Source organism: Engystomops pustulosus, chromosome 8 (assembly GCF_040894005.1).
Source record: "Engystomops pustulosus chromosome 8, aEngPut4.maternal, whole genome shotgun sequence".
Lineage (NCBI taxonomy): Eukaryota > Metazoa > Chordata > Amphibia > Anura > Leptodactylidae > Engystomops > Engystomops pustulosus.
The window spans coordinates 61,546,207-61,573,525 of record NC_092418.1 but is presented as its reverse complement, the minus strand read 5'-3'; the positions used below and the strand labels follow the sequence as shown (position 1 = coordinate 61,573,525).

The following is a 27,319-nucleotide window of genomic DNA, read 5'->3' as shown; positions in this document are numbered from 1 at the left end:
AAATATGCCAAATAAAATATTGCCAAATGAAATATTCTGCCCAGAAACACATGCTTTTTTTGTAAATCTAGTTCTAGTCTCAATGGAATTAATGAAAAACAGATGTTCTAGCATATCTTTTCTCATGAAATCTAATTTGTAAAAAATGAAGGAACTTTTGCTGCCAAAAAGATACATAGTTATTAATATGACATTTATATAAAATATTACTTACATCTGAACGCTGTATGATGTAGATGTTTTTGGCCACAACATTGTGGTTTCCTTTAAGCAAAATAGATTATAGGAGTCTAGCTGTCTGCTGGAAATCTCCAATTTCTTCTTTGAGCAATGATTTTTCCTATGGTTTTGTTTTTATAAACCACTTAATTATCTACTTACAATGGGTACGGAGAGTATTCAGACACCATTATATTTTTCACTCTTTGTTTCTTTGTAGCCAATTGGTAAGACCAAAAACTCACATTCTGTCCGTATCCTTCTGATCCCCTTTGAGTTGGTTGTACTCCTCCATTGGAGTCCAGCTGTGTTTAATTAAACTGATTGGACTTTTTTTTTTAGCAAGCCTTTCTATATAAGACCTCACAGCTCACAGTGCATGACAGAGCATATGAGAATCAAGAGTTTCCAGAGCAGAATTGGGGCAAGACATAGATCTGGCCAAAGTTTCAAACTAATTTCTTCAGCACTCAAAGTCCCTAAGAGCATAGTGGCCTCCATAATCCTTAAATGGAAGAAGTTTGGGACAACCACAACTCTTCCTTGACCTGGCTGTCCAGCCAAATTAGTCATCGGGGAGGAGCCTTGGTAAGAGGGGTAAAGAAGATTCTCAAGATCACTGTAGCTGAGTTCCACAAAGTTAGATATGACTGTAGCTCTCCACCAGTCAAGGCTTTATGGCAGAGGGTGCCAACAGAAGCACATGGAATTGAAGAGTAAAGCGATTCTAAGAGTGGCAGCTGTCATGTGTGTGTTACACTAAAACACAGCATTGTTCGAAGACCAAGCTACGCTCCCGATGCATATTTAAGCATGGCACAATGTTCTACAACACCCTACAGGCTCTCTGCAGCAAGGAAATACCTCTTTCTTAACGTGATTCGTCATAACTCGGGTCAAATCAAATTTTTTTGAAAAATTTGTCAAATCAGGACGAGCCAAATTTTAACAAATTCGCCCATCTCTAATGATTACCATGTGTCGATATACAAAAAAACCCAGAAATTCCTCAACCCGGAAGGAAATATAGGTTATTACCAATACAAAACCCTTCCATTTTGGGGTCTCGTCAGCTCCAAGGACCATTTCAAAAATTATCATAGAGAGTAGTTATAATTTCATACTTGGACGATCTCCTAATCATTACGGGAACAGAACAAGAGTTAATCCAGCACACTACTACCACTCTTCAACATTTGGGCTGGATCATAAATTGGAACAAGTCCCATCTGGTTCCCAGCAGGACTACTACATTTCTGGGCATCTGTCTGAATTTATCACTCCAAATGTCCTTTCTTCCAGAAGAGCAGATGCTGAAGCTAGTTCAACAAATAAAGAATTTTCAAGAGAAGCACATCTGTTCTATAAAAGAAGCAATGAAAGTGTTAGATCAGCTTGTATTCAATAGGTACAGTTGAGTCAAGCTCACACTCGCAGACTACAAAACTGGATATTGACTACTTGGGACAAAAACCCAGCTTATCTAGATCATTTGGGAACTAGGGAAAAGGCGTTCATTGGCATCCATGGCCACTTGTAGCAGTCCAGTTGGACGCAAGTTTATCTGGATGGGTTGCAAAGTTCCTAAACCCCTTTTCTCAGACCTTTGGCCCCTTTCGATTCAGTCTTGGTCTTCAAATAATCTAGAAAAAGAAAAATGACAGGCGCTTCCTGGTGCCGATAAACAGAGGCAGATCAGTGTCCTTCTTCAATATGAAAGGGGTAACTTTTCCCGATGCTCGAGTGCTCGTTTCGAGTAACGAGCCCCATTGAAGTCAATGGGAGACTCGAGCATTTTTCAAGGGGACCAAGGCTCTGCACAGGGAAGCTTGGCCAAACACCTGGGAACCTCAGAAAAGGATGGAAACACCACGGAAATGGACAGGAAACAGCAGGGGCAGCATGCATGGATGCCTCTGAGGCTGCTTAAATGCACCATTATGCCAAAATTATGGGCAACAGCATGGCCATGACAGAGTGACAGAATGAAGCTAGATAGCATCTAAAACATCCAATAATTGACCCTGACACTATAGGGGACGGCATGCAGAGGCAGCGGCAGCAGCGGAAGGCTAGAGAGTGGCATGGCGACATACCCTAAATGGAATCAGGCTTCAAACCAATGGGTAGCAGAGAGGAACCAAAGGAGGTGAGCAAGAAGCGCTCAAATAATATTGGTACATGATAAAAGTTTGCCAGTATATTTTGTGGATTACACAGCAGGGTGGCGACAAAGTTAACATGGAAGCCATGAAAACAATCCAAAATTCTGCCTGACACAGCTCGTTTGATAAGGGGACGATGTATGGAGGCAGTGAACTAGTAGTAGATTAAAGGTGCTGCAGTTAAAACTATGTTAGTTGGTTCTTGGCATGGAGCTGGCGCTCCGCTGCCAGGCGAGCTTTCGCCAATCCAAGCCCCTGTCTCTAGGCTACTCCCCAAACAGCACTTCTAAGAACCTTTCGGATAAGATCAAGTGTAGTAGCGTTCTTATAAGTTTGGGATATGGCGGGTGAGGGGAATGTAAACATCTGCGCAAGAAGCGCTGAAATAATATCCGTAAATGAAGAAAGTTTTCCAGTATATTTTGTGGCTTACACAGCAGGGTGGCGACAAAGTTAACAAGTTTGATGTGGAATGCCCTGCAATAGCTCTTGGGCGGTGTGCCTTTTATCACCTAGGCTCAGCAGTTTGAGCACCGCCTGCTGTCGCTTAGCGACGGCACTGCTGCTGTGCCTAGAGCTACCGACTGATGGCGCCATGCCCACGGATGGTAATTCGGAGGAGGAGGAGGTGGAGGAGGGGTGGGAGGATTTGGAGGTATAGTAGGCCTTTGAGACCTGGACCGAGGTAGGCCCCGCAATCCTCTGCGTCGGCAGTATATGACCAGCCCCAGGGTCAGACTCGGTCCCAGCCTGCACCAAGTTAAGTGTAGTAGCGTTCTTATAAGTTTGGGATATGGCGGGTGAGGGGGATGTAAACAGATGCGCAAGAAGCGCTGAAATAATATCCGTAAATGGTAAAAGTTTGCCAGTATATTTTGTGGATTACACAGCAGGGTGGCGACAAAGTTAACAAGTTTGTTGTGGAAGCCATGAAAACAACCCAAAATTCTGCCTGACACAGCACGTTTGATAAGGCGGGCATGTATGGAGGCAGTGAACTAGTAGTAGATTAAAGGTGCTGCAGTTAAAACTATGTTAGTTGGTTCTTGGCATGGAGCTGCCGCTCCGCTGCCAGGCGAGCTTTCGCCAATCCAAGCCCCTGTCTCTAGGCTACTCCCCAAACAGCACTTCTAAGAACCTTTTGTATAAGATCAAGTGTAGTAGCGTTCTTATAAGTTTAGGATATGGCGGGTGAGGGGAATGTAAACAGATGCGCAAGAAGCGCTGAAATAATATCCGTAAATGGTAAAAGTTTGCCAGTATATTTTGTGGATTACACAGCAGGGTGGCGACAAAGTTAACAAGTTTGTTGTGGAAGCCATGAAAACAACCCAAAATTCTGCCTGACACAGCACGTTTGATAAGGCGGGCATGTATGGAGGCAGTGAACTAGTAGTAGATTGAAGGTGCTGCAGTTAAAACTATGTTAGTTGGTTCTTGGCATGGAGCTGGCGCTCCGCTGCCAGGCGAGCTTTCGCCAATCCAAGCCCCTGTCTCTAGGCTACTCCCCAAACAGCACTTCTAAGAACCTTTTGTATAAGATCAAGTGTAGTAGCGTTCTTATAAGTTTGGGATATGGCGGGTGAGGGGAATGTAAACAGATGCGCAAGAAGCGCTGAAATAATATCCGTAAATGGTAAAAGTTTGCCAGTATATTTTGTGGATTACACAGCAGGGTGGCGACAAAGTTAACAAGTTTGTTGTGGAAGCCATGAAAACAACCCAAAATTCTGCCTGACACAGCACGTTTGATAAGGCGGGCATGTATGGAGGCAGTGAACTAGTAGTAGATTGAAGGTGCTGCAGTTAAAACTATGTTAGTTGGTTCTTGGCATGGAGCTGGCGCTCCGCTGCCAGGCGAGCTTTCGCCAATCCAAGCCCCTGTCTCTAGGCTACTCCCCAAACAGCACTTCTAAGAACCTTTTGTATAAGATCAAGTGTAGTAGCGTTCTTATAAGTTTGGGATATGGCGGGTGAGGGGAATGTAAACAGATGCGCAAGAAGCGCTGAAATAATATCCGTAAATGGTAAAAGTTTGCCAGTGTATTTTGTGGATAACACAGCAGGGTGGCGACAAAGTTAACAACTTTGATGTGGAATCCATGAAAACAACCCAAATTTCGGCCTGACAAACCTCGTTTGATAAAGGGACGATATATGGAGGCAGCTATATGGACGACTTTTGGAGGTAGCAATGGAGACAACGTGTGGAGGCTGCTATGGAGACAATTCAATTTGGATAGTGCCTGTATGTGGCAGTCCAAAAAATTTTTCAAACCAGAGGAGCAGGTAGGTGGCCCTCCAGAAAAATGGAATAGATTGAGTGCCTGTATGTGGCAGTCCAAAAAAGTTTTCAAACCAGAGGAGCAGGTAGGTGGCCCTCCAGAAAAATGGAATAGATTGAGTGCCTGTATGTGGCAGTCCAAAAAAGTTTTTAAACCAGAGGAGCAGGTAGGTGGCCCTCCAGAAAAATGGAATAGATTGAGTGCCTGTATGTGGCAGTCCAAAAAAGTTTTCAAACCAGAGGAGCAGGTAGGTGGCCCTCCAGAAAAATGGAATAGATTGAGTGCCTGTATGTGGCAGTCCAAAAAATTTTTCAAACCAGAGGAGCAGGTAGGTGGAGCTCCAGAAAAATTGAATAGATTGAGTGCCTGTATGTGGCACTCCCAAAAATTGTTTAAAACAGAGGACCGGGTCGGTGGCCCTCCAGAAAAATTAAATGCATAAAGTACTATAGGTAGAGCCAGTGGGCCCTGTCAAAAAATAGCCAGTTTCCTCTGCTTTACTGTACAAAGAGCAGGAGAAGGAGGAAAATGAGGAGGAGGAGGAGGAGTGGATAAATTATTCAGGTTGAGCTTCCTTCACCTGCTGGAGATTGGAAATTAGGAGAAATCCATGCTTTATTCATCTTGATAAGCGTCAGCCTGTCAGCGCTGTCAGTCGACAGGCGTGTACGCTTATCGGTGATGATGCCACCAGCTGCACTGAAAACCCGCTCGGACAAGACGCTAGCGGCAGGGCAGGCAAGAACCTCCAAGGCGTACAGCGCCAGTTCGTGCCACATGTCCAGCTTTGAAACCCAGTAGTTGTAGGGAGCTGTGTGATCATTTAGGACGATGGTATGGTCAGCTACGTACTCCCTCACCATCTTTCTGTAAAGATCAGCCCTACTCTGCCGAGCCTGGGGACAGGTGACAGTGTCTTGCTGGGGTGACATAAAGCTGGCAAAAGCCTTGTAAAGCGTACCCTTGCCAGTGCTGGACAAGCTGCCTGCTCGCCTACTCTCCCTCGCTACTTGTCCCGCAGAACTACGCACTCTGCCGCTAGCGCTGTCAGAAGGGAAATACTGTTTCAGCTTGTGCACCAGGGCCTGCTGGTATTCATGCATTCTCACACTCCTTTCCTCTCCAGGGATGAGAGTGGAAAGATTTTGCTTGTACCGTGGGTCCAGGAGAGTGAACACCCAGTAATCGGTGCTGGAATAAATTCTTTGAACGCGAGGGTCACGGGATAGGCAGCCTAGCATGAAATCTGCCATATGCGCCAGAGTACCAACGCGTAAGAATTCGCTCCCCTCACTGGCCTGACTGTCCATTTCCTCCTCCTCCAACTCCTCCAATTCCTCTTCTTCTGCCCATACACGCTCAACAGTGAAGGACTCAACAATGGTCCCCTCTTGTGTTTCGCCAACATTCTCCTCCTCTTCCTCCTCATCCTCCTCCACCTCCACCTCCTCCGATATGCGCTGAGAAACAGACCTAAGGGTGCTTTGGCTATCAACAAGGGAATCTTCTTCCCCCGTCTCTTGTGAGGAGCGCAAAGCTTCCGACTTCATGCTGACCAGAGAGTTTTTCAAAAGGCCAAGCAGCGGGATGGTGAGGCTGATGATGGCGGCATCGCCACTGACCATCTGTGTTGACTCCTCAAAGTTACTCAGCACCTGACAGATATCAGACATCCACGTCCACTCCTCATTGTAGACTTGAGGAAGCTGACTGACCTGACTACCAGTTCTGGTGGAAGTTGACATCTGGCAGTCTACAATCGCTCGGCGCTGCTGGTAAACTCTGGATAACATGGTCAGTGTTGAATTCCACCTCGTGGGCACGTCGCACAACAGTCGGTGAGCGGGCAGTTGGAGGCGGCGCTGCGCTGCCCTGAGAGTGGCAGCATCTGTGCTGGACTTCCTGAAATGCGCACAGATGCGGCGCACCTTCGTGAGCAAATCAGACAGATTGGGGTATGTCTTGAGGAAACGCTGAACTATCAGATTTAACACATGGGCCAGGCATGGCACATGTGTCAGTCTGCCGAGTTGCAGAGCCGCCACCAGGTTACGGCCGTTGTCACACACAACCATGCCTGGCTTCAGGTTCAGCGGTGCCAGCCACAGATCAGTCTGCGCCGTGATGCCCTGTAATAGTTCTTGGGCGGTGTGCCTTTTATCGCCTAGGCTCAGCAGTTTCAGCACCGCCTGCTGTCGCTTAGCGGCGGCACTGCTGCTGTGCCTAGAGCTACCGACTGATGGCGCCATGCCCACGGATGGTCGTTCGGAGGAGGAGGTGGAGGAGGGGTGGGAGGAGGAGGAGGCATAGTAGGCCTGAAACACCTGGACCGAGGTAGGCCCCGCAATCCTCGGCGTCGGCAGTATATGACCAGCCGCAGGGTCAGACTCGGTCCCAGCCTCCACCAAGTTAACCCAATGTGCCGTCAGCGATATATAGTAGCAGCACTCGTCCACGTGTCCGTGGTCAGGTGGACCTTGTCAGAAACGGCGTTGGTCAGGGCACGGATGATGTTGTCTGACACGTGCTGGTGCAGGGCTGGGACGGCACATCGGGAAAAGTAGTGGCGGCTGGGGACCGAATACCGAGGGGCGGCCGCCGCCATGAGGCTGCGAAAGGCCTCGGTCTCTACTAGCCTATAGGGCAGCATCTCCAGGCTTAGCAATCTGGAGATGTGCACATTAAGGGCTTGGGCGTGCGGGTGGATTGCACTATATTTGCGTTTCCGCTCCAGCGTCTGGGGTATGGAGAGCTGAACGCTGGTGGATGCTGTGGAGGATCGTGGAGGCGACGATGGGGTTTTTGTGGCAGGGTCCTGGGCAGGGGGCTGACTATCAGCTGACACAGGGGAAGGAGCAGTGGTGTGCACGGCCGGAGGTGAACGCGCTTGTTGCCACTGAGTGGGGTGTTTAGCATTCATATGCCTGCGCATACTGGTGGTAGTTAAGCTAGTAGTGGTGGAACCCCTGCTGATCCTGGTTTGGCAAATGTGGCACACCACAGTCCGTCGGTCATCCGGTGTTTCCTTAAAGAACCTCCAGACTTCTGAAAATCTAGCCCTCGCCGCAGGAGCCCTCGCCACGGGAGCTTCACTAGTTGACACATTTGGCGCTGATGCACCAGCTCTGGCCCTGCCTCTCCGTCTAGCCCCACCACTGCCTCTTCCAACCTGTTCTGGTCGAGGACTCTCCTCCGTCTCAGAAGCACTGTGTTCACCCGGCCTCTCAACCCAGCTTGGGTCTGTCACCTCATCATCCTCCGATCCCTCAGTCTGCTCCCCCCTCGGACTTCCTGCCCTGACAACAACTTCCCCACTGTCTGACAACCGTGTCTCCTCATCGTCGGACACCTCTTTACACACTTCTTCCAGTACGTCAACAAGGTCATCATCACCCACAGACTGCGACTGGTGGAAAACCTGGGCATCGGAAAATTGCTCATCAGCAACCGGACAAGTGGTTTGTGACTGTGGGAATGGTCCAGAAAACAGTTCCTCAGAGTATGCCGGTTCAAATGGCAAATTTTGCTGGGAGGGGGCAGACTGGGGGGGAGGAGGCTGAGGTGCAGGAGCTGGAGGAGTGCCGATTTCGGTGACATGGGTGGACTGCGTGGAAGACTGACTGGTGGACAAATTGCTCGAAGCATTGTCGGCAATCCACGACATCACCTGTTCGCACTGTTCTGGCCTCAACAGTGCTCTACCACGAGTCCCAGTAACTTCAGACATGAACCTAGGGAGTGTAGCTCTGCGGCGTTCCCCTGCTCCCTCATAAGCAGGTGGTGTCTCACCCCGCCCAGGACCACGGCCTCTGACCCCTGCAGTAGTTGGACGCCCACGTCCCCGCCCTCGTCCTCTACCCCTAGCCCTCGGGTTAAACATTTTGAAAATGAGAGTTATAACTTGAATTTTTTTTTTAACTTTTTTTTTTTTTTTGTGTTTTTTAGTTTTTAAAACCAAACGATGCTATCCTATTGCTATGGCTATTTTCTAGCCAAGTATGAAAGCACACTGCTATGCCAGATGAGATGACGCTGAGTTATGAAAAAAATAAACGTAAAATAAAAAAGGAAATGGCAGACTGTGCCTAATTGAAATACAACCCCGGCCCTTTATAAATTTTCCCACTTCGGTCTTTGCGATGGATATGTGCGTCACTAAGCGCAAAACACAGTGGTCGCAAGTCTGACTCCAAATTGCTCACAATTTGCTAGTAGATGCACTGCAACAACTACAGCCACCAGCAGATCAACCAGAAATCAAATATATATAACGGTACTGTAGGCGTAATTAAGCCGTTTGTATTCTCCTATGGCTATTTTCTAGCCAAGTATTACAGCACACTGCTATGCCAGATGAGATGACGCTGAGTTATGAAAAAAATAAACGTAAAATAAAAAAGGAAATGGCAGACTGTGCCTAATTGAAATACAACCCCGGCCCCTAATAAATTTTCCCACTTCGGTCTTTGCGATGGATATGTGCGTCACTAAGCGCAAAACACAGTGGTCGCAAGTCTGACTCCAAATTGCTCACAATTTGCTAGTAGATGCACTGCAACAACTACAGCCACCAGCAGATCAACCAGAAATCAAATATATATAACGGTACTGTAGGCGTAATTAAGCCGTTTGTATTCTCCTATGGCTATTTTCTAGCCAAGTATTACAGCACACTGCTATGCCAGATGAGATGACGCTGAGTTATGAAAAAAATAAACGTAAAATAAAAAAGGAAATGGCAGACTGTGCCTAATTGAAATACAACCCCGGCCCCTAATAAATTTTCCCACTTCGGTCTTTGCGATGGATATGTGCGTCACTAAGCGCAAAACACAGTGGTCGCAAGTCTGACTCCAAATTGCTCACAATTTGCTAGTAGATGCACTGCAACAACTACAGCCACCAGCAGATCAACCAGAAATCAAATATATATAACGGTACTGTAGGCGTAATTAAGCCGTTTGTATTCTCCTATGGCTATTTTCTAGCCAAGTATTACAGCACACTACTATGCAAGATGAGATGACACTGAGTTATTAAAACAATAAACGTAAAATAAAAAGAAACTGGCAGACTGTGCCTAATTCTACTCAAACCCCTAATAAATTTTCCCACTTTGGTGTTTGAGGTGGATATGTGTGTCACTAAGAGCTAAACACAACGGTAGCAAGTCCCCCTGCTAATTCCTCACAATATGGTACTAGCTGCAAATAAAAAAAAAAAAATTATAACGTTATTGTAGCCCTAAGAAAGGCTGTTGGGTTCTTTTAGAATCACTCCTGCCTAACAGTAAGCTAATAGAACACCCTAACGCTTTCCCTGACCAGCAGCAGCTCTCTCCCTAGCGGCATCCAGACAGAGAATGATCCGAGCAGCGCGGGCAGCGGCTAGTCTATCCCAGGGTCACCTGATCTGGCCAGCCAACCACTGCTATCTACGTGTAAGGGTACCACGTCATGCTGGGTGGAGTGCAGAGTCTCCTGGCTTGTGATTGGCTCTGTTTCTGGCCGCCAAAAAGCAAAACGGCGGGAGCTGCCATTTTCTCGAGCGGGCGAAATACTCGTCCGAGCAACGAGCAGTTACGAGTACACTAATGCTCGATCGAGCATCAAGCTCGGACGAGTATGTTCGCTCATCTCTACTACCGAATAATTTTTAATTTTTAATAATAGATGTTACCTCGTTATATTCTAACATCCAACATAACAGAGGTGTATATTGTGTAGAGAAATTCCTAAGAGAGGACCCTTCTCTCCCAGATAGTCTTAAATGTTTACTACTTCAAATACTAACAATAGTATTAGAAAATAACTATTTTATGTATAACAATATCCTTCAGATATGCAGAAATGCAGGACAGCAATGGGTTCCAAGCTGGTACCCGCCTATGCCAATTTATTCATGGGAATCTTTGAAATCAAATACCTGCTATCAGACCACCCGTTCAAACTGTTTATCTATTACTATCGTCGTTACATCAACGATCTTATCTTGATATGGTACAGCAGATGACTCTTTCCACGGACTTGTACGGCCCCTTTTGTCTCCAACACTGTCCTTTAACCACTCAGGACTTGACCTTCCGTCCTCTGACTACTTAGGACTCAACCTTTTGTCCTTTGACTGCTCAGGACTTGACCTTCTCTCCATGGGCACACTTATACCATTATTCTAACCTTGATACCCATCGCCCCGTTTGACGCAAGGCGACTTCCCCTCCACGCGCCCCGGCACATCCCTTGCACTCGGCATTTCTCCCCGTTTATCATAGGGTTAAGAGACCGAGTGGAGGGTAAGGTTCCAGTCGGGGTGGCAGTCGTTTAGGGCTGCGGCCCCGAGTTGAGGTATTGCCGGTGGGGCACATCAGGTCCCGACACCATCCCGTTAGGGCTTGACAGGGACGTCCCGCCCTACACACCCGTACTACCTCAGCCCCTTTTTCTCCTTCCTTTGTCGGTTTCATATTGACTCACTGATCTTTTTGATCCTCCATATTTCTTGGATTTTATTGTTTTGATTCCAATAAAAGTTACTTTTTAACATAGTTCTCCGCCATTTGCACTTTCTCATATGCCCCACTAGGTGGAAGAGGTCGGGAACATACGTTCACCTACCTATTGTACTCTTCATATTTTACAGAAAGACCAGATTCTCAAAGCCATTCTCCCCACAAACCCCATTGTAACTTATCGACGGGCTGAAAAATATATTGGCTCCCACCCAAATAAAACAACATGACAAAGGATGTTCTACAAAAAGAAACAACACTGCTGACATTCCACCTAGAATACCAACATGTGGCCATAAGCTGTGTCTTTGTTGTTTAGATATCAATAACAATGCTATCCACTTTAACCCCTTTAGGACGCAGGTTATTTTCGCTCATTTCTCGCTCTCCATCTTCAAAAATCCATAACTTTTTTATTTTTCCATGTACAGAGGTGTATGATTGCTTTTTTTGTGCGTAACAAATTTTACTTTCCCGTGATGTTATTTATTATAATATGCCATGTAGTGGGAAACTGGAAAAAAATTCCATATGTGGAACGTGCATCACGTTCTTGTGGGCTCAGTTTTTAGGACTTTCACTGTGCTCTCCAAATAACACCTCTACTTTATTATTTCGTTCAATACGATTGCGATGATACAAAGTTTATACAGGTTTTATTGCGTTTTAATACATTTTCAAAAATTAAACGAATGCGTACAAAAAAGAAAAAAAAAATGTGCCATCTTCTGACGCTAATAACTTTTTCATACTTTGGGGGTGCGGAGCTGTGTGAGGCGTCATTTTTTGTGAAATGAGCCGACGTTTTCATTGCTGACATTTTGAGGACTGTGCGACATTTTGTTCATTTTTTATAAAATTTTGTATGTCATGTAAAAAGGCGTAAAAGTCGCGTTTCGGACGTTTGTGCGCCATTTCCCGTCTCGGAGGTCACCGGCGGTTAAAACCATTTTTATATTTTAGATCGGCATTTTGGGACGCTGTGATACCTAATGTGTCTGTGATTTTTACTATTTATTAGATTTTATATCAGTTCTAGGGAAAGGGGGGTGATTTGATTTTCATTATTTCTTAGACCATCTAGGGTACATTAACCCTAGATGGTCAGATCGTTCCTACCATATACTGAAATACTTCTATATCGCAGTATATGGCATTTCTGCACACTATACATTACAATGAGCCACAGGCTCATTGTAATGGATAGGCAGAAGCCATTTAGCCTTGGGTCAGATGAAGACATGACTGGAGGTACTATGGTGGCGCCCATGCGCTGTCACGCTTTCATTGCCACCGGCGACTTTGCCGGCGGTAATGAAAAGGTTAATACCCGCGATCGATGCAAGCACTGTGTTAGCGATGGGTCCTTGCTGCAATATGCCCGTGAGTCTGTGAGCCCTCTTCATACACCATTTATAGCTCCGTGGCGGATATATCTGCCACAGTGCATAAAGGGGTTAAATCAAATGTAACACAGGAGAATTTCCCAATCAAAACAACTATGACCTGCCAGTCAAGTTACGTGATATGCCTCATAGAATGTCCTTGTGGCTTACAATATATAGGTACGACCACACAAGAACTCCATGATCGTGTTATGGGACTTAGAGGCAATATTAACCCCTTAAGGAGGCAGCCATTTTGTAGCTTAAGGCTTAGCCCCATTTTTTTATTCTGACTTGCGTCGCTTTATATGGTTATAACTTTTGAACACTGTTATTATCAAAATGATTCTGAGATTGCTTTTCCTCACATGTTGTACGTCATTTAAGTGGTAAATTTTGGCTACGTTTTGCATTTATTTACAAAAAAAAGAAAAAATTATTTTTTTTTTTAAAAATTTGCCATTTTTGAAATTCGAAATCATTGCGTTTTCAGGCAGATAGATTTGCCACCTAAATAAATTGCTGAATAACATTTCCCATATGTCTAATTTATATTTTAATTATTTTTGAAATGTCGGAATAATTTATTTTGACGTCACGTGGCTTACAAATCGAATATCGCTTTTCCGGATTTTCAGAATTGACTATTTTGGGGATGAATACAGTTTTGAATGAAATTTTTACATATTTAGCATCAAAAACCCCTATATAATCAACCCATTTTCAAATCTGCCCCCCTAAAACTATCAGAAACAGCATTTAGGAAGATTGTTAACCCCTTGAGATCTTTATAGTAATTACATCAAAATGGAGGTGAAATTTAGAATGGTCAAATTGTGTCGGTTATATTTTCATTTAGCCCTAAAATTTACACATTTCCAAAAGATAAAAAGAAAACCATACAATTTGTTCTACAATTCAGTACAGAAACGCCTGACATGTGGTTGTTTTTTGTTTTATGGGCGCACAGCGAGGCGCAGAAGGAAAGGAACGCCTTTTTCCAGTGTTACCATTTTGGAGTTGGTATCCCCTATTCTTGAAAATTTAGGAACTTTTTTTTTGAGGGCAGGGGTAGAAAAGCATCATTTTTGTACTGGATTTTTTACTTTTTTTTTTATTGGTGTTCACCGTAAAGCCTAATAATCATGTTATCTTTATTCTATGGGTCAGTACGACTACGGGCATACCATACATGAATATTTGTTCTTACATTTTTTTAAATTTGTCAAATGAAACCCTAATGTGGGAAAAATCTATCATATTTGCATTTTTCCTTTTTTGGCTACGTAGCTGGTTTGGCTTGGTTTTTGCGGGACATGTACTTTGCAACTGTAACATTCTGGAGTACATATGTTTTTTGATCACTTTTAATTGTATATTTTGTGGGATTGTATAGGTAAAAATCATTGTGTGGGTTCAATAATTATTTACTGTTATTCTACGGGTTGTTACAGACACGATGATACTATATATATGTAGGGTTTGTGTTATGATTTAATTTTTTTTTGCGTTATATGTTTTTTTAATATGTTTTGGGGCTTATGGGCATTTTCCCATGGGAGATCATCTGATTGCTTGTTTATGATAATACTCATTAATACTGTTGTATTTCTGTGTATTTGCAGTGTTAGCCTGACCGCAGAATTTAACGGGTTAAACACCCGCGTTCGGAGCCCACTCTGACCACAGGTGTTACACTGGGGTGTTGGCTATTAGTTAAAGTCGGCACCCCGTGTTTCACAATGCTGGTTCGGCTCAGATCTTGAGCTGAACTGGCATCAGCTCTGCATCCGATATATCGGACGCTGAGTGGGGAGGGATTAAAATAGGGTTCTATAACCATGGATTATCCAAAAAAAATCTAAGTAAACACCAAAAAAAATAAAAGTTGATGAAAATTAGCCTAATTGATTACATTTCAGATAATGTGCATAACCGTTTTCAAACTCTCTGTAGAAGAGAAGTGTATTGGATTTTTAAAATTAGTCCTGATGGTCTAAATGAAATTTAGAGACTATAATCTAAGTCTAATTGTTATACAGTGCAAACGCATATAACAAAGTTAACATGCGTATAACAAGGTTCACTCTTATGAAAGTCATATTATTAACACTTTCAGGGTTTTATTCTCTCACCTTCTTTCATATGTCCCATGAGGGCACCTACCTCTCCCTCCAGTCTGATTGGAGCCTTGAATAGTGATGTGCCGAAATGCCTTATGATTCCCTGATTCCATATCCTCTGCCGCATTCCATCATGCGGTCCATGTACTTCCGGTACTATGCGTTCCAGCCAACATTACCTTTCATTAAATCTGGTCATCCCGTTAATAATAATAACTTTAAAAATTGAGAATATTGGAAATAGTCATTGTATATCTATTACTGTATAAATATACGATTGTGCATAAACATAAGATTGTGGGTAATGTTAAGAATATCAGTGATCAAAGAAGATAGGTCATATCCTTAGACAATCATGACAATATTTCCTTGTAAATGTATTTAAATACCACACAACTGTAAACTCATTATAGACCTGATGCGAAACCCGTTGTCACTTTTATTGTTTTTTTAGATTGTTCTGTTGTCTTTCCTTTATGCTATCTTAATAAATTGGTCATTATATATGTCGTAATTTTCAATTGGGTCACGCCATTGAAGAGTCCATTCTTTCCCTACACCACCTGAAGAAAGAAGTTTTTCTTTCCCTCGGGCTAATCGTGCATCTCTTCAAATTATCGGGAGTTAAGAGCTGTCTGGGAAGCCCTGAAAGACGACAAGGATCTATTGAAGTACTGTCATGTAAAATTCTGTTTGGACAACATTACCTCGGTGGCTTATCTACATCACCAGGGGGAACAAAAAGCTCCAATCTATTCCTCCTTTCAAAGAAAATATTCAATACGGCGGAGAAGAAAATTCCGTCTCTATCAGCAGCCCACCTGAAAGGGGAAGAAAACAAGATAGCAGACTATCTCAGCAGGAAATCTATCGACCAGAATAAGTCGTGTTTAAACAATGAGGTGTTCGTTCCAACATTTTACACAAAGATGGGGGTTTCCAGAGATAGATTTATTTTTTAGCCGAACCAATGCGAAAGCAAAGTATTTATTCTCTCTAGAAGGATCAATTCCGCTTGTCCAGTTAGATGCTTTCAGTCATTCTTGGGACGCATTATTGATGTATGCTTTCCCTCCCATTTCTAATAATCTCAAAGGTGGTGCAGAAGATTCAGACGGAAAAGGCAACAGTTATACTAGTTGTTCACTTTAGGCCAAAGAAGAAATGGTTTCCATCACTGAGGAAAATGACCCAAGAGGAACAGATTCTCCTTCCTCCCTGCTCAGACCTGGTGTTTCAAGGACCAGTGTTTCGTCCAAAATCACAGGGTCTCCAGCTGTCTGCTTGGATCCTGAAAGGGAGTTACAAAAGGCCAAAGGAGTGTCTCACAAGGTCATTTCAACCTTAAAGGCAAGTCACAAACCTGTTACTTTTTCTATATATTCTTGTATTTGGAGGTTTGTCTCCTAATGTTTTGTGGTCCTAATATTCCTGATCAATGTTCCTCTAATATTTCTCAGGTATTAGATTTCCGTTAAGCAGGGCCTAAAAACCAGCTCTTTGCAGGTCCAGATATCTGCCTTGAGTGTGTTTTTTGATAAACCTTTGGTGGAACAACAAAGGATAAAAAGTATTGTAAAAGCCACTTCCAGACTTTTTTTTAAAACAGTTATTCCTAGTTCGGATTTATCTGTAGTTCTAAACTACCTAACTGATCCTCCATTTGAACCTTTAGACAAAGGGGACATTAGGGAAACATTAAATTTAACATTCTTCATAGCCATAACATCGGCTAGGCGTTTAGAAGATATACAAGCACTCTCCACTAAAGAGCCCTACCTAAAAATAACTGAAGACAAGAGTAACATTAATGCTTGATAAAAATTTTATCCCAAAGGTTTCCTCCAGTTTCTATCTGAGCCAAGAAATGATCTTGCGCACGTTCTGTCAAAATCCAAAGTCACCACATGAAAATAAATGGCACTCTCTGGACGTTAGGAGAATTCTTCTCTCTTACCTGGAAATGTGGGGAATGGACTCCAAAATCCTACTGCAATTCAGTGGGAAAAATAAGGGGTTTAAGACATCAAAAACCCCTATAGCAAGATGGATAAAGACAGTTATCAAAGAATCCTATGATTCCCATGAAGTGGCAGTTACAAGGACACAGCTCACTCTACTAGGGCTATAACAACTTAATTGGCTGAGTAAAGAGGAGCTTCTATAAATGAAATATGCAGAGAAGCAACATGCTCAGCTGACCTTTGTGAAACACTACTGTATATACTAGACATCCAGAACACAGAAGAGCTAGCCTTTGGTAGAAAAGTGTTACAGGCTGTTGTCCCTCCCTGAAATGTCAATAATTTGTGGGACCGTTATGGGGGACACAATGGAAAATGGGAATTATTCTCATTGTTAATTCGGTTTCCATTAGTCCACCATGACGGCCCATATATTCCCACTGTATTGTACTGTTGCTATACGGTATTCATGCCTGATATTTGAGTTTGAACCAATAAATTGGGTTGCATCCATTGCAGGTGTAGTTTTTTGGTAGTCACTCGAGTGTGGATGCAGGGGTGGGGTATTTAATTTCTCTGCTTCCTGTCCCTACATAGGTCAAAGAGTCATCCTGGGTCAAGTGAGGCCGTCATGATGGAATAATAGAAACCGAATTAACGGTGAGAATAATTCCCATTTTGTCACCATTTTGCAACATATAAAAAATTGTAATAAAAGCTTGTTCAGTCCCCAAAATGGTAACAAAGAAAACACCAGCTTATCCTGCCAAAAATGACAAAATTCTCCATAAACCAAATAATGAAAAATTTATAAGCGGCAAAAGATGGTTAGATAAGTAATTTTTTTTTGCACAAAAGGTTTTAATTTTTTAAAATATATTAAAACACAATAAAACCTATATAAATTTAGTATCCCATGTGCTGCCCTATAGGCTGGTAGAGACCAAGGCGTTTCACAACCTCATGGCGGCGGCCGTTTCTGACAAGGTCCACCAAACCACGGACACGTGGACGAGTGCTGCTGAGCAGGGCCACTATATATATTTCTAGGTGCGACAGCAGGCGGTGCTCAAACTGCTGAGCCTAGGCGATAAAAGGCACACCACCCAAGAGCTATTACAGAGCATCACGGCGCAGACCGATCTGTGGCTGGCACCGCTGAACCTGAAGCCAGGCATGGATGTGTTCGAGAACTGCCGTAACCTGGTGGCGGCTCTGCAACTCGGCAGACTAACACATGTGCCATGCCTGGCCCATGTGTTAAATCTAATTGTTCAGCGGTTCCTCAAGACATACCCCAATCTGTCTGATTTGCTCACAAAGGTGCCCCGCATCTGTGCGCATTTCAGAAAGTCGACCACAGATGCTGCCACTCTCAGGGCAGCGCAGCGCCGCCTCCAACTGCCCGCTCACAGACTTTTGTCTGACGTGACCACGAGATGGAATTCCACATTAACCATGTTATCCAGAGTTTACCAGCAGTGCAGAGCGATTGTAGACTGCCAGATGTCAACTTCCACCAGAACTGCTAGTCAGGTCAAGTCTACAATGAGGAGTGGACATGGATGTCTGTTATCTGTCAGGTGCTGAGTAACTTTGAGGAGTCAACACAGATGGTCAGTGGCGATGCCGCCATCATCAGCCTCACCATCCCGCTGCTTGGCCTGTTGAGAAACTCTCTGGCCAGCATGAAGTCGGAAGCTTTGCGCTCGTCACAAGAGACGGGGGAAGAAGATTCCCTTGTTGATAGCCAGAGCACCCTCCGGTCTGTTTCTCAGCGCATATCGGAGGAGGAGGAGAATGTCGGCGAGACAGAAGAGGGGACCATTGCTCAGTTCTTATAAACTGTTCAGCGTGTATGGGCAGAAGTTGGAGGAAGAGGAAATGGAGATTCAAGCCAGTGAGGGGAGTGAATTCTTGCACGTTGGGACTCTGGCGCTTATGGCAGATTTCATGCTAGGCTGCCTATCCCGTGACCCTCGCGTTCAAAGAATTTTTCCAGCACCGATTACTGGGTATTCACTCTCCTGGACCCACGGTACAAGCAAAATCTTTCCACTTTCATCCCTGTAGAGGAAAGGAGTGTGAGAGTGCATGAATACCAGCCGGCCCTGGTGCACAAGCTGAAACAGTCTTTCCCATCTGACACCGCTAGCGGCAGGGGGAAAATTCTGAGGGACAAGTAGCGAGGGAGAGTAGGCGAGCAGGCAGCTTGTCCAGCACTGGCAGGGGTACGCTTTACAAGTCCTTTGCCAGTTTTATGTCACCCCAGCAAGACACTGTCACCTGTCCCCAGTCTCGGCAGAGTAGGGGTGATCTTTATAGAAATATAGTGAGGAAGTACATAGCTGACCATACCATCGCCCTAAATGATCACACGGCTCCCTACAACTACTGGGCTTTGAAAAAAGCTGGACATCTGGCCCGAACTGGCGCTGTACGCCTTGGAGGTTCTTGCCTTCCCTGCCGCTAGCGTGTTGTCAGAGCAGTTTTCTGCAGCTGGTGGCATAATCACCGATAAGCATACACGCCTGTCGACTGACAGCGCTGACAGGCTGATTCAAGATGAATCAAGCCTGGATTTTTTTATGATTTCCATTCTCCACCAGGTGAAAGCAGCTCAACCTGAATAATTCTCATGTATGTACTTCTCCTCATTCTCCTTCTTCTCCTCCTCTTTGTGCACTAAAGCAGAGGCAACTGGCTATTTTGCCAGGGCCAACTGGCTCTAGCTATAGTACTCTATCTATTTAATTTTTCTGGAGGGCCACCTACCCGGTCCTCTGTTTTGAAAACTTTTTTGGACTGCCACATACAGGCACTATCCAAATTTAATTGTCTCCATAGCAGCCTCACTCAATCAATCTGTCATCGCCATGCTGTTGCCCATAATTTTGGCATAATGGTGCGATTAGGCAGCCTCAGAGGCATCCATGCATGCTGCCCCTGCTGTTTCCTGTCCATTTTCGTGGTGTTTCTATCATTTTCCGAGGTTTCCAGGTTTTTGGCCAAGCTTCCCTGTGCAGAGCCTTGGTCCCCTTGAAAAATGCTAAAATATAAAACTGTATTCCATTTTTACTCAAATCAAACTTTATACTCAAGATAAACCAAAGACCGTTATCCTTTTAAGGGCCTTACATTTAATAATTAATTTTCTCTTTATTTCTTTATTTGTAATGTTTTAATATTAATGCAGAAAGTCATTTTACATTCTATACTTGCCAGATGTTGTCTTTCCTGCTTATTTCATCTGCCCTACTAGGATAATTATGTTTATTTACATTTTTACACTATTTACATAATTAATGTTAAGTGAAATTTCAAAGTGGTCAGCACAACCAAATGTCTAAATCAGCTGGTGCAAAGATAAAAAAACATCAAAAAAATGTTATATACATATAATGGAACTGGCGACCAAGGTGTAGGTCAACCCAGTGGTACCACCTGCTAAATCACTCGGTGGTGATAAAGATTCCTACCCCACAGGGTTTATTATGGATTACCAAAAGTCAAAAATATCCAACAGTATTAAGAAATGTAAAGATAAGGCTCTTTATATGAAAAATCCAAGAAAGTGCCAAAGAGTAAACAGGGAATGCCATGTAGTGCTAAAAATTATCACATATTCCTAAAGTGCTATTGCATTAGAAAGGGTCATAGTCACCACAAGGTAAAAAACATCAGTATTCCAAAGTTTCTTTCATGATGCAATCTCGGCAACCTAAAAGACTCCTAAGAGGATAGCATACAGGTGGGAAGAAAAGCAAGGGGCTATATTCATAATTCATAGTCATCCTTGACTATCTGTTATTAAATTACTTGTTACGGTATATGTTGTTGCTTCCCTGCTATTTAGGTTACATTAAGTATACTTAAGTATACTTACTTTATGCTAAGACACAAATAGCCAGGAAAGACACAGCAATGAAGATCTACCCTGATGATTGCACAATGTTTACATATAATACAGAAGCCTTATTAATAGGACACAAAATATTATACATAGAAGATATTTGTACCATTTGTAGAGAGTTTGTTATGCATATTCTTAAGTTTGCACAATTCTTTTGATATTTCTAACTATAATAAACAGATCTAACATATAACTTTCCATTTAGGCTGGCGGTGTTACACCGAAATCTCCCTCCACTGATATATTTGATATGGTTCCCTTTACCCCACTTTCCTCTGAATCAACCACACCAACAAGAAATGGTAAACAGCTTCCACCTGTACCCAGCAGATCAACTGAAACAAGTAAGTCAATTTGATCCACTAAAAACATTTTTAAAAAGGGGTTATGCTCAAGATATATCGATGGCTCATGCATAGGAGCTATTTTAGATTTGGTAGAGGGTTGGGTCAAGTCACTTGGTCTGTAATAATTCCACACTAGAACAGACTTGTGAATGTTTTTTTTGTCAGATCTTAATTTAAAGCATTATTAGTAATACATATATACAATACCATGGCTCTTATTACAAAAGAATAATATATAAAATTATGCATATTTACAATTCAGTTTATACAATAAGCAAAGGTTTATAACCAAAATTATATCAGAGCCATGTTAGAATTTTTCAAAAAAACCCCTCCCAGAAACTTGATATTACCCGACACCCCCATACTACGTGAAAGAAGTCTGCCTCCATTACATTGCCTTTCCAACATCGGGAGTCCACCTTAACCCCCATTTTCAACAACATTTTTGGGGAATAATATATTTGGTGCACAATATTAAAGTGAATAATCCTGTGATTCCCATTTACAGAGCCTGTTTTGGTGTTCTTATGCACCCTGATCCAAAACTCCTCTCCCAGTGAACCAATTTTTCTTTCCCAATTATACTTATAACCGTTAAAAGTGACAGCTAAACTAGCCACCAAGTGTCTGTATATCCTAGAGATTAATTTCTTTTCATTTCCTAAATTAATAATTAAATTCAAACCTTCATGAGACACCATCTGCAATTGTGTAGTGTGTAAATCCTTTTTTAAGTTGAAAATACTGAATCCAGTCCCCTTCTCTTAATCCATGTGACTCTTGTAATTCACCAAATGTTTTTATTCGCCCTTCTTCCCATTTTTGTGATCAATCTAATCCCTAAATCCCACCAGAAAATCTTATCTGACAGTTTATCAGTTTCTGATTAGCATTAAACCAAAGCGGGGAATCCTTGATAAAAACTTGCACTTCCAGAATTCTTTTACATATCATCCAAGACTTCTTTAGGGCAGTACACAGGGTCCACTTCCCAAGAGGCTTTTCTGTCCCCAAATAACTCTCCAAAAATTCAAAAATAGAGCTAACATTGCCCTTGGTGCTTGCTACCACTTTACCTAGCCACTGGGTTTCTCTCCATTTGCCTCTCCATTTGCTAACTGAGCTGCCAAAAAGTAACCTTTAAAGAAGGTAGCCCCAATCCTCCTTCTCCCACTGGGCTGTATAAAAATTCCATTTCCTTCTTACTTTCTTTCTTCCCCAGATTAAATTGTTCATTATGTACTCAATCAGCTTAAAAAAGCGGTCATCAGTCCATATTGGGGATGCTGATAGAATATATAGCACTTGAGGTAACAATATAATTTTAATTAACCCAATTCTGTCTGACCGGGAAAGTGGTAATTTGTTCCAGCATTTAACCACCAATTAACGGCTGAAGATTTAGCTTAAAAAATTCCAAAATATTTCCAGATATCTCAATGCCAAAATAACGAAACTTTTCCACACATAATATCACATAATATCTCACCATTGTCATCGGACCATTCCTTTACTACAGCATCAAGTGGTAATTGAACAGACTTAACCCAATTTATTTCTAATCCCGAAAAAAGCCAAACTCCTCCACCACTTGTAGGGCTCTTGGGGACGAAACAGGTGAGTTACGGAGATAAAGAACCAAATCCTCCGCTTATAAACATATTTTTTCTTGGGAATCCCCACATCCCCCCGCCTCAATGCCATTCTCACTACTGATTTTAATAGCTAATGGTTCTATATAAATGGCAAAAAGGAGAACCCTGGCTCGTCAGCCAAGACAAATAAAAAACCTCCGATTCTCCATCCCTGGAACAGACTCTAGCTATGGGCAGCTTGTACATACATTTTATATAATTAATAAACGTTGGACCCAACACAAATCTTTCAAGCGCCTTTCAAAGGAACCTCCACTACACCCTGTCAAACGCCTTCACAGCGTCCAATGACAGGATGGAGCGGAGATCCCCCTCACCCATCAATTACTGAATACGTCCTCTGGACGCAGTCCTGTGCATCTTACTGGAATAAACCTCTTTTGATCGTGATTAGAGATGAGCGAGCAATAAAATGCTCTAGTGCTCGTTATTCGAGTACGAACTTTTTCCGATGCTTGAGTGCTCATTTCGAATAACGAACCCCATTGAAGTCAATGGGAGACTCGAGCATTTTTCAAGGGGACCAAGGCTCTGCACAGGGAAGCTTGGCCAAAAACCCGGAAACTTCAGAAAATAATGAAAACACCACGGAAATGGACAGGAAACAGCAGGGGCAGCATGCATGGATGCCTCTGAGGCTGCCTACTCGCACCATTATGCCAAAATTATGGGCAACAGCATGGCGATGACATAGTGACAGAGTGAGGCGAGATAGCATCTAAAACGCCCAATAATTGACCCTGACACTATAGGGGACGGCATGCGGAGGCAGCGGCAGGCTAGAGAGTGGTATGGCGATATACCCCAAATGGACTCAGGCTTCAAACTAATTTAAAAATTCCTTTTGGCGAGGATAACGTGTAGCACTGTTAGTATCAGTATTTGGCCTGGTTATGGCAGCAGAGAGGAAACAAAGGAGGTAAGCAAGAAGCGCGGAAATGATTTCCAATGTGAACAAAAGGTTGACGGTATATTTAGTCGATAACACAGCATGGCGGCGACAGAGTGACCAAGTTCCATAACGTATCTGGTGAAACACCCAAAAAATGAGCCTGACACAGCTCGTTTGCTATGGGGACGACATGTGGAGGCAGCTATGGAGACGACATGTAGAGGCTGCTATGGAGACGACATGTGGAGGCAGCTATGGAGACAACATGTGTAGGCTGCTATGGAGACGTGTGGAGGCATGTGGGGGGCGGATGCGTACTCAGTCATACAGCTTTGCATCCTTTGTCAAAATGAGTGACCCATATAAAACACCAGAAAATCACAGCCGGTAAAACACCAGAAAATGTAGCCTGACACAGCTCGTTGCTAAGGGGACGACGTGTGGAGGCAGCTATCCAGAAGACGTGTGATGGCAGCTATCTAGACGACATGTGGAGGCTGCTATGTAGACGACGTGTAGAGGCAGTGGGGACGGTTATGGCACCTGAGGTTAACGTAAGGAGGTGAGAAAAGTGAAAAGATAGATTTTAGAGGTAAAAGGTTATAGTAATAGATTAAAGTTGCTGCAGATAAAACGATTTTAGTTGGATCTTGGGACGGAGCTGGCGGTCCGCTGCCAGGCGAGCTTTCGCCTGTCCAAGCCCCTGTCTCTTGGCTCCTCCCCACCCAAAATAGGCCTGGGGGCCAGAAGCAAGCGGGGGCTACAAATAGCATTTACAAGAACCTTTTGTGTAAGATCAAGTGTAGTACTGTTCTTATAAGTAATTGGCCTGGTTATGGCTGGGGAGGGGAACGTAAAGAGAAGCGCAAGTAGCGCTGAAATAATATCGGTCGAAGATAAAAGTTTGGCAGTATATTTTGTGGATAACACAGCAGAGTAGCGACAAATTTAACAAGTTTGATGTGGAAGCCTATAAACAACCCAAAGTTTTGCCAGACACAGCTCGTTTGCTAAGGGGACGATGTATGGAGTTAGCTATGTGGACGAATTTTGGAGGCAGCTATGGAGACGACTTGTGGAGGCAGCAATGGAGACAACGCGTGGAGGCTACTATAAAGACTACGTGTGGAGGCTGCTATGGAGATAATTAAATTTGGATAGTGCCTGTATGTGGCAGTCCAAAAAAGTTTTCAAAACAGAGGAGTGGGTAGGTGGCCCTCCAGAAAAATTAAATAGATATAGTACTATAGCTAGAGCCAGTTGGCCCTGGCAAAAAATAGTCAGTTGCCTCTCCTTTGGTGTACAAAGAGGAGGAGAATGAGGAGAATGAGGAGGAGGAGTGAATACATTATTCAGGTTGAGCTGCTTTCACCTAGTGGAGAATGGAAATCATGAGAAATCCAGGCTTGATTCATCTTGATAAGCGTCAGCCTGTCAGCGCTGTTGGTCGTCAGGCGTGTACGCTTATCGGTGATGATGCCACCAGTGGCACTGAAAACCTGCTCTAACAACACACTAGCGGCAGGGCAGGCAAGAACCTCTAAGGCGTACAGCTTTGATAAGGACTGAGCAATGGTCCCCTCTTCTGTCTCGCTAACATTCTCATCCTCCTCCTCATCCTCCTCCACCTCCTTCTATACGCGCTGAGAAACAGACCGGAGGGTGCTCTGGCTATCAACAAGGGAATCTTCTTCCCCCGCATCTTGTGGCGAGCGTAAAGCTTCCAAATTCATGATGACCAGAGAGTTTTTCAACAGGCCAAGCAGCGGGATGGTGAGGCTGATGATGGCAGCATCGCCACTGACCATCTATGTTGACTCCTCAAAGTTACTCAGCACCTCAGACATCCACGTCCACTCCTCATTGTAGACTTGAGGAAGCTGACTAACCTGACTACCAGTTCTGGTGGAAGTTGACATCTGGCAGTCTACAATCGCTCTGCGCTGCTGGTAAACTCTGGATAATATGGTTAATGTGGAATTCCAACTCATGGGCATGTCGCACAACAGTCGGTGAGCGGGCAGTTGGAGGCAGCGCTGCCCTGAGAGTGGCAGCATCTGTGGTCGACTTTCTGAAATGCGCACAGATGCGGCAAACCTTCGTAAGCAAATCAGACAGATTGGGGTGTGTCTTGAGGAACCGCTGAACTATGAGATTTAACACATGGGCCAGGCATGGCTCATGTGTCAGTCTGCCGAGTTGCAGCGCCGCCACCATGTTCCGGCCGTTGTCACACACAACCATGCCTGGCTTCAGATTCAGCGGTGCCAGCCACAGATCGGTCTGCATGTGATGCCGTTTAATAGCTCAGCAGTTTAAACACCGCCTGCTGTCACTTAGCGATGGCACTGCTGATGTGCCTAGAGCTACCGACTGATGGCGCCATGCTTACGGATGGTAATTTGGAAGAGGAGGTGGAGGAGGGGTGGGAGGAGGAGAAGGCATAGTAGGCCTGAGAGACCGTGACCAAAGTAGGCCCTGCAATCCTCTGCGTCGGCAGTATATGAGCGGTCCCAGGGTCAGACTTGGTCCCAGCCTCCACCAATTTAACCCAATGTGCCGTCAACGATATATAGTGGCCCTGCTCGGCAGCACTCGTCCAGGTGTCCGTGGTTAGGTGGACCTTGTCAGAAACGGTTTTGGTCAGGGCACGGATGGTGTTGTCTGACACGTGCAGGGCTGGGACGGCACGTGAGGAAAAGTAGTGGCGGCTGGGGACCGAATACCGAGTGGCGGCCGTCCCCGTGAGGTTGCATCCAGGCTGGACGTTGAGGGCTTGGGCGTGTGGGTGGAACTGTATTTCCTCCTGCGCTCCAGCGACTGGGGTATAGACGGCTGAACGCTGCGCATGGAGACATTGGTGGACGCTGTGGAGGATCGTGGAGGTGAAGGGCTGGTTTTCATGCAGGGTCCAGGGCAGGGGGCTGACTAGCAGAGGCAGTACATGACACAGGGGAAAAAGCAGTGGTGGGCCCGGCCAGAGGTGAACAGCCTTGGTTACATTGAGCTGATGCCTCTTCCAACCTGTTCTTGTATAGGACTCGCCTCCGTCTCAGAAGCACTGTGTTCACCCGGCCTATCAACCCAGCTTGGGTCTGTCACCTCATCATCCTCCGATCCCTCAGTCTGCTCCCCCCTCGGACTTCCTGCCCTGACAACAACTTCACCACTGTCTGACAACCGTGTCTCCTCATCGTCCGACACCTCTTTCACACTTCTTCCACTACGTCACGAAGGTCATCATGACCCACAGACTGCGACCGTTAGAAAACCTGGGCATCGGCAAAGAGCTCAGCAGCGACCTGTGGTTTGTGACTGTGGGAAGGGTCCAGAAAACAGTTCCTCAGAGTATGCCAGCTCAAATACCAAATTTTCCTGGGAGGGGACAGACTGGGGGGAAGGAGGCTGAGGTGGAGGAGTGCTGATTTCGGTGACATGGGTGGATTGCGTGGAAGACTGACTGGTGGACAAATGGCTAGAAGCATTGTCTGCAATCCACAACATAACCTCTTGGCACTGTTCTGGCCTCAACAGTGCTTTACCACGGATCCCAGTAAGTTGAGACATGAAGCTAGGGAGTGCAGCTCTGGGGCATTCCCCTGCTCCCTCATCAGCAGGTGGTGTCTCACCCCGCCCAGGACCACGGCCTCTGACTCCTGCAGTAATTGGACACCCACGCCCTCGTCTTCTAGCCCTCGGGTTCAAAATTTTCCAAATTAAAGTCTATTATATAGACAAAACAGAAATATAAACTGTAATTTTTTTTTTTGTTTTCTGTTTTTTTTTGTTTTTTTTTTTTAATAGAACAAAACGTGCAGAAGAAATCGGACAGCAACCACAGAAGGTGATTGCTATGGCTC

At 44.4% G+C, this 27,319-nt stretch overlaps 1 protein-coding gene across 17 annotated transcripts in view; it reads left to right on the top strand.

Annotated features, from left to right (window-relative positions):
• The window catches only part of GULP1 (GULP PTB domain containing engulfment adaptor 1), a 657,395-nt gene that overhangs the window by 547,052 nt on the left and 83,024 nt on the right, over nt 1–27,319 (top strand). For all 17 annotated transcript variants that reach the window (XM_072120987.1, XM_072120984.1, XM_072120982.1 and 14 more), the window contains one exon: nt 20,768–20,906. In XM_072120987.1, the coding sequence (XP_071977088.1) occupies nt 20,768–20,906 (139 nt within the window). The remainder of the gene's footprint in view (nt 1–20,767; nt 20,907–27,319) is intronic.